Source organism: Amyelois transitella, chromosome 4 (assembly GCF_032362555.1).
Source record: "Amyelois transitella isolate CPQ chromosome 4, ilAmyTran1.1, whole genome shotgun sequence".
In the NCBI taxonomy this organism is placed as follows: Eukaryota; Metazoa; Arthropoda; class Insecta; order Lepidoptera; family Pyralidae; genus Amyelois; species Amyelois transitella.
In genome coordinates, this window is record NC_083507.1 from 321,447 (window position 1) to 335,116 (window position 13,670).

Here is a 13,670-nt window from a genome sequence, read left to right on the forward strand (position 1 = left end):
TGATGTGTGCCAGCTGCTCGTTTTCCTATGCAGATTGCAAAAGTCAATCACCCTTGTCGTCGCCTACGTAACAATAAGGTCCTTCGTATATCCTGCGGAAACTGTAGTTATAACCGAGATTATACACCTTGTCCTGTAAATTACCGTACTCCATACTATAAATAATATGCAAAATTGTTTTAACTGGAAATAACATTTTTGTCTTTTTTTGAGGAATTTAACTTTATTTAATTCGTTGTGTAATGGGAGCGATGATTCGGTCCGACCACCACCAAAGGGAAGATCTTCCGCCAGGCTAGGTGTGATGCCTGGAGAACCGTGGCTCCGACGTAGTTATGTCGGAGGTTGTATATATAACTTCAATGCGTGAAATCTTTACAAAGACGTTTTGCTCTTTTGGCTGATAATGTCGCGTGACTGTTGTGGTAACTTGTGGCGTAGATATGTCGCCTCGGTTTTCTTTTATTCAACTTATATCTCTTTTTACAACATTTTAAAATATAGATTTATTTTTATATTGTATATTGAAATTTGAAAAACCCCGAATCCCCATAATTCCGATTTTCAACCTCAACACCGATGATCGTGAGTGATACATGCGATACGTCGTTAACAATTTTCTAACCTTTGCGTCCAAGGCGTCTAGTTCTGCCTGAGTCCATCTTAATATAATTGCTAGTTTTATTATTAGTATAGCTTTATTATGTCTCACTATAATTTTAACTCCCATTGTATGTAGTTGATCTATACATATTTTCTTTATTAATTATTTGAACATTTAGCGGTTCCATATAAAGATAGACCAGTATCGATATCAACACAATGTAAGTGATTGGGCAGCACTGGTTTTTACGACAACACAAACTCTTTAGTTTATGGAAGTGGACACATTTTTTTTCCCTCACGCTCTTTTTGATAGTACCTATGCCTGCCAACAGGGCACCTTCGATCGATGGCACATCGATGGGCTGCTGTCAAAAATCTTAAAATATTTTTAAAATAAAAGCAAATAATTAACAAATTTACTTATCGCAAGTTTAATATTTTGTAATTATCTTTCAGTTTCAATCACCGCAATAGAATCGCTTGTTCATAGCAGCACCACCGAGTTAGTAAGAGTGAAAGTGTGTTGGTTTTCCATGATAGTGACGAGGCTACTTGTAGCCGTCTTAGCATATGTGAGGTTGGCTGGTGAATGTTACGTAAGCGGTGGTAGTGCAGCATGTCGTGGATGAAGCGGGCTCCGGGCGGGCCACCGCCGCCCGCCGAGCAGCAGTTCGCCGCGCCCCAGGTGAGCTCAGGTTATACGCAGCGCCGACGTAAACAATGACGTGTAGTAACTTCCTTGGCTTTCAACTACAGCCCGTCTCATAACATTCATATGTAATCGTTTTCGATATGTTTTGTATAAACATTTTGTGCTTATTCTTACTAACTTTTTTATCGTGATACAGCGTATCTATTGGCAGATTACAGATAAATTCTTGATGTTTTTATCTATTTTTAAGATTCACTCTTGAGTACATGTTTCCCAAGCATAACATTATCGTTTCTTTGGATTATCTTATGATTTTAGCATAATATTTGTACTTTTTCAGCAATATGGCAACCAACAAAATGCATACCCGAACTATCAGAGTGGTGTGAGTGGCAGTAACCCTCCTCAGCAATACTGGCAAGCCCCTCCACAACCACAACCCACATACAATCAGCAATATGGACAAGTGTATCAGCAGCCAGCGGACTATGGAGGCAATGCAAACCAGTTCTACCAACAACCACAGCAACAACAACAATATTCCCAGAACTTCCCCAACCAAACCTACAGCAACCCTCAGCAGGGCTACCAACAAAATTACTATCAGAACCAAGGAGTTCCACAACAACAACAAAATTATGTTCCTAACAAAAACAATGACGGCTGGGAAGACAACTGGAACTGGGGATGGGAAGACCAGTCTAAAGCTCAGAAAGGGTCAGGGGCCTCTCAATCAGCGCAACAGGCTCCGCCACCTGTGTATAACAATGCTAATGTTATAGAAGAGAGCTTTACTTCCACCGACAGCTGGAACTGGGCCATGGAAGAAAAGAAAGAGGTTAAAGACCATCACCCTGCTGGCGGCCAGGGAGCACTGCCACCCCAAACAGGGCAAAGTATTGCACCCGCTCCAGATCATAATACAAGACAAGAATCATCTCAGCATGAACCACCACCACCATCCGTTACAGAAGAAGTGCGAACGCTTAACGACACAGAAGTTGTCAAAGAACAATTACCTAATCTTGCACTTGGGAAACGTTTCCACATAGATAATTTAACTCCTCAGTGGTCTATAGAGTCACAAATGTCACAAGATTCTAGTGACGGCCCTCAGACACAATCTGAAGGTACTTTTAGAAGTGAAATGCAGTCTCGGAACTCTGACAAGTCAAATTGTTCTCACCACAGTCTTGATGAGCCATACTCCCAGAATGCCGATTGGTCTCAACAATCTTTAGATGAACCTACACTAGCAGATAATGTTCCTAAAACGAATCAGACTGAAAGTCATAACGAGCTAACCAACTCCTTTCAAGATATGAGTATAACTAATAGTCAGAATCCAGCCCCTGATTCTTCTGTAGCCAAAGAGCCACTTCCTGTTAGCTGTCAAGAAAATTTAATGCCCTTATTACCACCCCCTCCTTCTCTAACACCTAATTTCTCAATGCCTCATCCTAACAACCAGCCCCTACATCCTCCACCCACCTCTTCACAATCCTCTTCATCTTTACCCCCTCCGATATCTGGTTCTTTGCCTCCACCAGCCAGTTTCCCTCCACCACTCCAGTCTTCAAATCCATTCAAACACGCTGGGCCATTTTCACATAAAAGTAATGCAGCGAAAGTGCCATCAGGAACAAACCTAACACCGAGCCAGCCATTCCCGCCTCCAACATCCAGCTCTACTTTGACGTCACCCGCGGCAGTCAACAAAGCATCGCATCAAAGCAGGGGCCCTGTGGGGTATGGGGCTAATTTAGAAACAACTCCTGACAACTCTGAGAGACCTGATCATCCTCAAGTGATGCCTTTCAAACCCATGCAAGTTGCTCAGCCAGTCCCAGAGAATTTGGAAGTGGCTCCAAGGAGCGATAGAAATGAATATTTACAAACGGCACATCTGTCCAGTGGGGATTATGGAGAAAATACAGATTTCAGTAGAAACCCCCCTCCAGGCTTGAGGAGGATGGTAGTCGGGCAGCAGGAATCTGAATACAATCAGACTTTAAATTTATCAGGGGATGAGCCACCTCCGGGGCTGGCTAGAATGGTGCCAGGGCAACAAAATGAAGCTGAGAATAGCTACAACCAGGCCAGTGACAATTATTTAGATAGACACATAGACGGGCAGCCGACAGAGAGCGGCGCGCGGCCGTACAGACAAGCGGACGGCCAGCAGACGCCCGACAACTACACGCAACCGTCGCGGGCCGCGGAGAGGCGGCCTGTAGGGCTGGCCAGGATGGTGCCCGGGGAGCCTAGCAATGATGAATATTCTCAATACCAGGCCCCGAGCTATGCGAGCAACGAGCAGCGCGTCGTGACGGGAGTCGACCGCGACTACCCCGTGCAGGCCGACGCGGGCCCCTCTGATGTCAGGGAACAGAACGTTGATGGTTCTGATTACACGGTGCAGACTACGAGGAACAACGACTTAACTCCCGATTTTACCGGAGCGCCGGAAGAGCAGCAACGGGAGGTCACCATGGAGGGGGAGAATCTGCAAGACTTGAGCATCGTGTCGTCCACGGAGGTGTCTTTCTCGCGGGAGCACACTCTGGACGGCGCCGACGTGACCGCGACGGACCTCGCGACCGACAGGAAGACGGACGCGTCGGACTCGCTCGACCACCCGGCTACCAGTTCGAGGAGGCAGTCGCTCAATCACGTTAACACTTCGGGGGATGATTCGGAGAGAGATAGGTTATTTAAGAATTCTCCGAGGAGAGATAAGCACAGGAGTGCTCGAGATCGTGACCGTGAGAAGGAAGGGCGGTACTCCCGCGGGGACAGGAAGGCGGAGCGCGGCGAGCGCTGGGAGCGCGACGAGAGCCCCGGCGCCCGGCGGCAGCGCCGCGGCGCCCGCCCGCGCCGGTACGACACCGAGGATACCGACTATTACAGCGACCGGGAAAGAGAGCGAAGGTAATTATATGTAAGAATAACATAGTTCAGAGGGCTCATATTGTCAAGTCTCTGAATCTCAATTCATATCATTAAGGCATCTAGCATAATGTGGTTTCCGATTGTGTTTTACATTACGGCAAAATGAGGCACCAATGTATATTTGACAAAACCTGCCATTTCGTGAGATAATCTATGACGTAACCATCTATTACTACTGCGATCAAATTTTAAACCATAGACGTAGAAAACAAAAGCGGACGGTGTTTTACAATACGGCAAAATGAGGCACCAATGTATATTTGACAAAACCTGCCATTTCGTGAGAATCTATGACGTAACTACCTACCTATTACTACCGCGATCAAATTCTAAACCAAAGACGTAGAAAACAAAAGCGGACGGTGTTTTACAATACGGCAAAATGAGGCACCAATGTATATTTGACAAAACCTGCCATTTCGTGAGAATCTATGACGTAACTACCTATTACTACCGCGATCAAATTCTAAACAACAGACGTTGAAAATAAAAGCGGACGGAGTTTTACAATACGGCAAAATGAGGCACCAATGTATATTTGACAAAACCTGCCATTTCGTGAGAATCTATGACGTAACTTCCTATTACAACCGCGATCAAATTCTAAACCATAGACGTTGAAAACAAAAGCAGACGGAGTTTTACAATATGGCAAAATGAGGCAGCAATGTATATTTGACAAAACCTGCCAATTAGTGAGATAATCTATGACGTAACTACCTATTACTACTGCGATCAAATTCTAAACAACAGACGTTGAAAATAAAAGCGGACGGAGTTTTACAATACGGCAAAATGAGGCACACAATGGAGATAATCTATGACGCATCTATGACGTAATGGCGGCCGACTCACACTTGACTGAGAACCACCATTTTTATTTCAAGGCGGTTCGACTGCGCAGCGCACGGACTGTATGCGCTGAACTTGTACGAATAATTTCGCAATTAACGCTCGACGAAATTAGGATATGAAAAATATTAATAACTGTTTTAAAAACATAAGTATTCAGTAGCGCACAACGTACGTAATGTAACGAACGATTTCGCAACTAACACCCGACGACTTTTTAATATGAAACATAGCAGTTTGAATTAATTAATTTGCGCTTCATAAATATTACGTTAAAAAATAATAGCATATTCACATAACGCGTTGGCACAATATTTCCGTTGTGAACACCCTTGCTGCTGTGCACGCCAGCAACCTACCTGCACGTCGCCTGCTTACCGAGAGGTTAGAAGGTAGCATGAGACCTACATATGTTTGTAAAATCCTGTTTTCAGGCGTTACCGGGAGGGTTCGTACGCGTCGAAGCCGCCGCGACCAGAGGATAAGGACCGGCGCTACGAAGATCGCGACCGCAGCCGCAGATACAACACGATCGAGCGGGACCGCCACCACGTGGACGAGCGGGACGGCACAAGCCGCCGCCGCGAGCGCGAGCGGGACAGGCATAGCGAACGCCGCTACAGAGACATAGATCCAGCGAGGAAGTACGGCAACCTGCGACGCGAGAGGGACGAGGAGGAGAGAAGGCGCGGTGAGTTCATGATGATGCCTGTATACTGGTTTAGAGGTTTAATACTACACGGTTTTCATACAAAGATACTTTCGCTTTTATCTCCAAATTATACATTTGATTTGAATGAAATAAGAGAATATGGTCAAAGTAGACAAATTTTAGAACTTCAAGCCACCCATAATTTCCCTAACAGAAACCATGGGAGCATGTAACCGTAGTAATAGGCAATGCAGGGAAGCACAGCGCCGCCATATACATATATGTATGTAGTTTATTTATTATACCCTCTGTTAAGTATGCTGCCCACCTTTCACTACCCAAAGGTTGACTTGAAGAGATTGCTTAGCTTCTACTATATATGTATTTTAATTTGTATTGTGTTGTATTTTATTAAGGTGATGATATCAACTTTGGCGAAAGTTCATAGAAGTCAAATGTTTGGGATTGAAAGTATGTTTGTATGAAAAGAGTCGCTTTTTAGTTAAAATTTGATAATTTGTCTACAAACACACACAAAGTAACAAAAGAGAGAAGAAGGCGACCGAAGAAGCATCAAAATGGAACACAACGGTCCGCGAACACTCATATTATATTTATTTCCAGTTGTGACGTTCTCGGGCGAGGCTAAGACTATATGTGGTAGACGAGAAGGTACAGTGGCCTCCGAGTGACGTCCGCACATTGTATGATGCATGCCACGTGTTTGATCTGAGTGCAACATGCAGCTTCCGCTGTCATGACGGCGGCCATCTTGGCTTGACGTATTTTACGTTGACACTTTACACGACAAACAAATATGATGAACAATAATCGGCTTTGATCACTGTTGCTACTTATGATTTTTATTATAATGTAAAGCTCACCTTGAAACGACCATGACAGAATTTTGGTACCATAAGATGCCTATGTTACACAACAGCACAATTTCTAGCTGCATATTTTATCAAAGTAAAATTATAAGATTGTGGAAGTCATTAAAGGGAAAGACTAATAAACTTGGGATTCTTCTATCAGACCATGGACTGCGATTTGATTAAATTCCATTATTAAGCCACACAGCTGGAAGGGACGTGGGCTGTCTGTGCCGTAGGGGATAAAGACGGTAATTATATGTATGTATAAAATTCTCGTGTCACAATGTTCGTTCCCGTACTATATATATTGAGTAGGTCTGAGAATCGGCCAGCATCTATTTTTCATAGCCCTTAGTGATAAGGGTCCACCCTTAACATTTTTTAACTATAAATTACATAAAAATATTTAGGTATATGGCAAAACACCGTTTGCCGGGACAGCTAGTGTATTTATAAAAAAGTCACATATCATTGGATATTGCAAAGGGTTGTACTGAGGTGCAGTTTATCTTGTAGAATAAGAATCATAGGTTAAGACTATGAACTACGCCAAGTTTTCTGTATCATGTGTTGAATTTGGTGTTTCACATTTGACAGCTTTCCAACCAGATCAATGTAAATACACAATCTGAAATGTTAGATAACTATCCAAATGTCAATAGATCTCATAGTTATCACTCTTAACTCATGTCTAGCTCAGAGAACCAAAATGGTCAACTCAAAAACGTATTAAATCCATCCGAGGTAGCATCGATCGCTTAGTAAGACCTAAAATTAATTTTAACAGATGTTAACATTTTACAAAACATATACGCTAGCCAAGGAAAGTGCCGCTCTAAACTATTTTGCTTCAATACATTCAAATAATACGGTCTTGCCATTTTTGACTTGAATTTCGATAATAACAAAACACAAACTTTTCATTTCGATATTTTATCTCGATTTAATAATGTCGCCCATAAATACATTCATTCTTGTTCGATTATCTTAATTGTATGTTACATGTGTGAGGCTCTGTCCACCACACCACTAGTGGAATAAAGATGTGATGTTTGCATGTATGTAGAATATCAACTATTGCCAGTTGTCCGAATACATTGCACTGAATTCAGATTCTTTTTTCTGAAAAATTTCAATATTTTCAAGTTCTCGGTGGAAGGTTCATGAGGGAAACACTGATATTCACAGACCACCTTAAATGCGGTTTTATTTTGATGTTCAGTTACGAGACAAACGAAGAAGTGGCATTAGAAAACAAAAACACATTTTTTAAGCCAAACCGTCGAACAATACATAAGTAATACCTTTACATAGTAGATTTCAAGGCAAATCGTTGCTTCAAAGACCAAACTCGCCGTCAAACTTGTTATCCCCGTTCAAGATCATCAAGCCTCTTACCAAAACTTCAAACCATTTTCTACCTGACCTTGTCTGTGAAAGTATAAAAAAATATTACACAGAAAAATGTTCATAATCTGTATCAGTGTGGAATTGTGACCATTAAATGTTGTTTGCAGAAGAGTTGGGATCTCCGTCACGTGCGGAGTCCCGCGAGCCGCGCGCAGACGAAGAGCGCCGCTACCGCGAGCGAGACAGGCGCTCCAGGCATGCGAGGCCTTACTACGATGGTAAGCAGATGGGTTAACTCTTCCTATCGCTAATGAAAATACTTCCAGTAGACCTTAGGGTACTTTTGATGACAGGAGGTCGATCCGGCTTGAAGGACCATGTCTTGACTCAGCCTACTATACCTGTCCAGGTATCCGGAAGGTTTTGTGGTGAATATTAATATGTGTAAAACTGGTGTGAAACGAAATTATAAGTGATTTAAGGACACGCGCGGCGTCTCACGAGTCGATTGGCCGAGTGTCTCGCTAGGCACCGGTGCAGCGACCGGAGGGCCACCTCTCGCCTTGCTCGCTGCTCGTCCAGACAGACTGTTTTTATTATAATTGGTATATTAGGAGCATGATAGACCTATTTCTTCCTGGAATTAGTCCCAGTGACATCCTTACCTCTCCACAGAGGAACCCCGGGTGCGTTTTTTGACCTTTGACCTGATGTTGCATCGTTTTTTCGCAGCAAGCATTCTGCTTTAGGATAAAGAAAAATTTGGGAAAAGGGAAATAGATTACATACTGTTCACACACATTGAGCCTAGAAGTTATTTACGAGAAGTGCAATCATTTATTAACATATCATAAAATGAGATGATTGCTAGTTACTTAATGATTGAAGTGGCTACTTATCGACCAATCTCTCGTTGTCTAATGAGACGACAATCTCGTCGTGTAATGAGACGGCCAATCTCTCGTTGTCTAATGAGACGACAATCTCGGCGTGTAATGAGACGGCCAATCTCTCGTTGTCTAATGAGACGACAATCTCGGCGTGTAATGAGACGGCCAATCTCTCGTTGTCTAATGAGACGGCCAATCTCTCGTTGTCTAATGAGACGGCCAATCTCTCGTTGTCTAATGAGACGGCCAATCTCTCGTTGTCTAATGAGACGGCCAATCTCTCGTTGTCTAATGAGACGGCCAATCTCTCGTTGTCTAGTGAGACGGCCAATCTCTCGTTGTCTAATGAGACGACAATCTCGTCGTGTAATGAGCCGGCCAATCTCTCGTTGTCTAGTGAGACGGCCAATCTCTCGTTGTCTAATGAGACGGCCAATCTCTCGTTGTCTAATGAGACGACAATCTCTCGTTGTCTTATGAGACGGCCAATCTCGTCGTGTAATGAGACGGCCAATCTCTCGTTGTCTAATGAGACGACAATCTCTCGTTGTCTAATGAGACGGCCAATCTCTCGTTGTCTAATGAGACGACAATCTCGGCGTGTAATGAGACGGCCCATCTCTCGTTGTCTAATGAGACGACAATCTCTCGTTGTCTTATGAGACGGCCAATCTCGTCGTGTAATGAGACGGCCAATCTCTCGTTGTCTAATGAGACGACAATCTCTCGTTGTCTTATGAGACGGCCAATCTCGTCGTGTAATGAGACGGCCAATCTCTCGTTGTCTAATGAGACGGCCAATCTCTCGTTGTCTAATGAGACGGCCAATCTCTCGTTGTCTAATGAGACGACAATCTCGTCGTGTAATGAGACGGCCAATCTCGGAGTGTAATAAGACGGCCAATCTCTAGTTGTCTTATGAGACGGCCAATCACGGCGTGTAATGAGACGGCCAATCTCTCGTTGTCTTATGAGACGGCCAATCTCGTTGTCTAATGAGACGACAATCTCGTCGTGTAATGAGACGGCCAATCTCTCGTTGTCTAATGAGACGACAATCTCGTTGTCTAATAAGACGGCCAATCTCTCGTTGTCTAATGAGACGGCCAATCTCTCGTTGTCTAATGAGACGGCCAATCTCTCGTTGTCTAATGAGACGGCCAATCTCTCGTTGTCTAATGAGACGACAATCTCGTTGTCTAATAAGACGGCCAATCTCTCGTTGTCTAATGAGACGGCCAATCTCTCGTTGTCTAATGAGACGGCCAATCTCTCGTTGTCTAATGAGACGGCCAATCTCACGTTGTCTAATGAGACGGCCAATCTCTCGTTGTCTAATGAGACGGCCAATCTCACGTTGTCTAATGAGACGGCCAATCTCTCGTTGTCTAATGAGACGACAATCTCTCGTTGTCTAATGAGACGGCCAATCTCTCGTTGTCTAATGAGACGGCCAATCTCTCGTTGTCTAATGAGACGGCCAATCTCTCGTCGTGTAATGAGACGGCCAATCTCTCGTCGTGTAATGAGACGGCCAATCTCTCGTTGTCTAATGAGACAACAATCTCGTCGTGTAATGAGACGGCCAATCTCGTCGTGTAATGAGACGGCCAATCTCTCGTTGTCTAATGAGACGACAATCTCGTTGTCTAATAAGACGGCCATACTCTCGTTGTCTAATGAGACGGCCAATCTCTCGTTGTCTAATGAGACGGCCAATCTCTCGTTGTCTAATGAGACGGCCAATCTCTCGTTGTCTTATGAGACGGCCAATCTCGTTGTCTAATGAGACGACAATCTCGGCGTGTAATGAGACGGCCAATCTCTCGTTGTCTAATGAGACGACAATCTCGGCGTGTAATGAGACGGCCAATCTCTCGTTGTCTAATGAGACGACAATCTCACGGTGTCTTATGAGACGGCCAATCTCGGCGTGTAATGAGACGGCCAATCTCTCGTTGTCTAATGAGACGACAATCTCTCGTTGTCTAATGAGACGGCCAATCTCTCGTTGTCTAATGAGACGGCCAATCTCTCGTTGTCTAATGAGACGGCCAATCTCTCGTTGTCTTATGAGACGGCCAATCTCGTTGTCTAATGAGACGACAATCTCGGCGTGTAATGAGACGGCCAATCTCTCGTTGTCTAATGAGACGACAATCTCGGCGTGTAATGAGACGGCCAATCTCTCGTTGTCTAATGAGACGACAATCTCACGGTGTCTTATGAGACGGCCAATCTCGGCGTGTAATGAGACGGCCAATCTCTCGTTGTCTAATGAGACGACAATCTCGGCGTGTAATGAGACGGCCAATCTCTCGTTGTCTAATGAGACGACAATCTCGGCGTGTAATGAGACGGCCAATCTCTCGTTGTCTAATGAGACGACAATCTCGGCGTGTAATGAGACGGCCAATCTCTCGTTGTCTTATGAGACGACAATCTCTCGTTGTCTAATGAGACGGCCAATCTCTCGTTGTCTAATGAGACGACAATCTCACGGTGTCTTATGAGACGGCCAATCTCTCGTTGTCTAATGAGACGGCCAATCTCTCGTTGTCTAATGAGACGACAATCTCGTCGTGTAATGAGACGGCCAATCTCTCGTTGTCTAATGAGACGACAATCTCGTTGTCTAATGAGACGGCCAATCTCTCGTTGTCTAATGAGACGGCCAATCTCTCGTTGTCTAATGAGACGACAATCTCACGGTGTCTTATGAGACGGCCAATCTCGGCGTGTAATGAGACGGCCAATCTCTCGTTGTCTAATGAGACGACAATCTCGGCGTGTAATGAGACGGCCAATCTCTCGTTGTCTAATGAGACGACAATCTCGGCGTGTAATGAGACGGCCAATCTCTCGTTGTCTAATGAGACGACAATCTCGGCGTGTAATGAGACGGCCAATCTCTCGTTGTCTTATGAGACGACAATCTCTCGTTGTCTAATGAGACGGCCAATCTCTCGTTGTCTAATGAGACGACAATCTCACGGTGTCTTATGAGACGGCCAATCTCTCGTTGTCTAATGAGACGGCCAATCTCTCGTTGTCTAATGAGACGACAATCTCGTCGTGTAATGAGACGGCCAATCTCTCGTTGTCTTATGAGACGGCCAATCTCTCGTTGTCTAATGAGACGACAATCTCTCGTTGTCTAATGAGACGACAATCTCGTCGTGTAATGAGACGGCCAATCTCGTTGTCTAATGAGACGACAATCTCGGCGTCTAATGAGACGGCCAATCTCTCGTTGTCTAATGAGACGACAATCTCGGCGTGTAATGAGACGGCCAATCTCTCGTTGTCTAATGAGACGACAATCTCGGCGTGTAATGAGACGGCCAATCTCTCGTTGTCTTATGAGACGACAATCTCTCGTTGTCTAATGAGACGGCCAATCTCTCGTTGTCTAATGAGACGACAATCTCACGGTGTCTTATGAGACGGCCAATCTCTCGTTGTCTAATGAGACGACAATCTCGTCGTGTAATGAGACGGCCAATCTCTCGTTGTCTAATGAGACGACAATCTCGTCGTGTAATGAGACGGCCAATCTCTCGTTGTCTAATGAGACGGTTAATCTCGTCGTGTAATGAGACGGCCAATCTCTCGTTGTCTAATGAGACGACCAATCTCTCGTTGTCTAATGAGACGACAATCTCTCGTTGTCTAATGAGACGGCCAATCTCTCGTTGTCTAATGAGACGACAATCTCTCGTTGTCTAATGAGACGACAATCTCGTCGTGTAATGAGACGGCCAATCTCTCGTTGTCTAATGAGACGGTTAATCTCGTCGTGTAATGAGACGGCCAATCTCTCGTTGTCTAATGAGACGACCAATCTCTCGTTGTCTAATGAGACGACAATCTCTCGTTGTCTTATGAGACGGCCAATCTCGGCGTGTAATGAGACGGCCAATCTCTCGTTGTCTAATGAGACGACAATCTCGGCGTGTAATGAGACGGCCAATCTCTCGTTGTCTAATGAGACGACAATCTCGTCGTGTAATGAGACGGCCAATCTCTCGTTGTCTAATGAGACGGCCAATCTCTCGTTGTCTAATGAGACGGCCAATCTCTCGTTGTCTAATGAGACGGCCAATCTCGTCGTGTAATGAGACGACAATCTCTCGTTGTCTAATGAGACGACAATCTCGGCGTGTAATGAGACGGCCAATCTCTCGTTGTCTAATGAGACGGCCAATCTCTCGTCGTGTAATGAGACGGCCAATCTCTCGTTGTCTAATGAGACGACAATCTCTCGTTGTCTAATGAGACGGTTAATCTCGTCGTGTAATGAGACGGCCAATCTCTCGTTGTCTAATGAGACGACAATCTCACGGTGTCTTATGAGACGGCCAATCTCGGCGTGTAATGAGACGGCCAATCTCTCGTTGTCTAATGAGACGACAATCTCGGCGTGTAATGAGACGGCCAATCTCTCGTTGTCTAATGAGACGACAATCTCGGCGTGTAATGAGACGGCCAATCTCTCGTTGTCTAATGAGACGGCCAATCTCTCGTTGTCTAATGAGACGACAATCTCACGGTGTCTTATGAGACGGCCAATCTCTCGTTGTCTAATGAGACGACAATCTCTCGTTGTCTAATGAGACGGCCAATCTCTCGTTGTCTAATGAGACGGCCAATCTCACGTTGTCTAATGAGACGACAATCTCTCGTTGTCTAATGAGACGACAATCTCTCGTTGTCTAATGAGACGGCCAATCTCTCGTTGTCTAATGAGACGACAATCTCGGCGTGTAATGAGACGGCCAATCTCTCGTTGTCTAATGAGACGACAATCTCTCGTTGTCTAATGAGACGGCCAATCTCTC

General features: G+C 44.7%; 1 protein-coding gene across 4 annotated transcripts in view; it reads left to right on the top strand.

The window, feature by feature from the left end:
- Positions 1-892: 892 nt before the first annotated feature.
- Positions 893-13,670, top strand: part of LOC106132932 (uncharacterized) — a 76,871-nt gene continuing 64,093 nt past the window's right edge. The window contains exons 1-4 of one of the 4 annotated variants that reach the window (XM_060954638.1): positions 893-1,291; positions 1,599-4,189; positions 5,497-5,753; positions 8,107-8,217. In XM_060954638.1, the coding sequence (XP_060810621.1) occupies positions 1,223-1,291; positions 1,599-4,189; positions 5,497-5,753; positions 8,107-8,217 (3,028 nt within the window). In that variant the 5' untranslated portion in view covers positions 893-1,222. The remainder of the gene's footprint in view (positions 1,292-1,598; positions 4,190-5,496; positions 5,754-8,106; positions 8,218-13,670) is intronic. The other 3 variants (XM_060954635.1, XM_060954636.1, XM_060954637.1) reach the window with 3 other exon arrangements.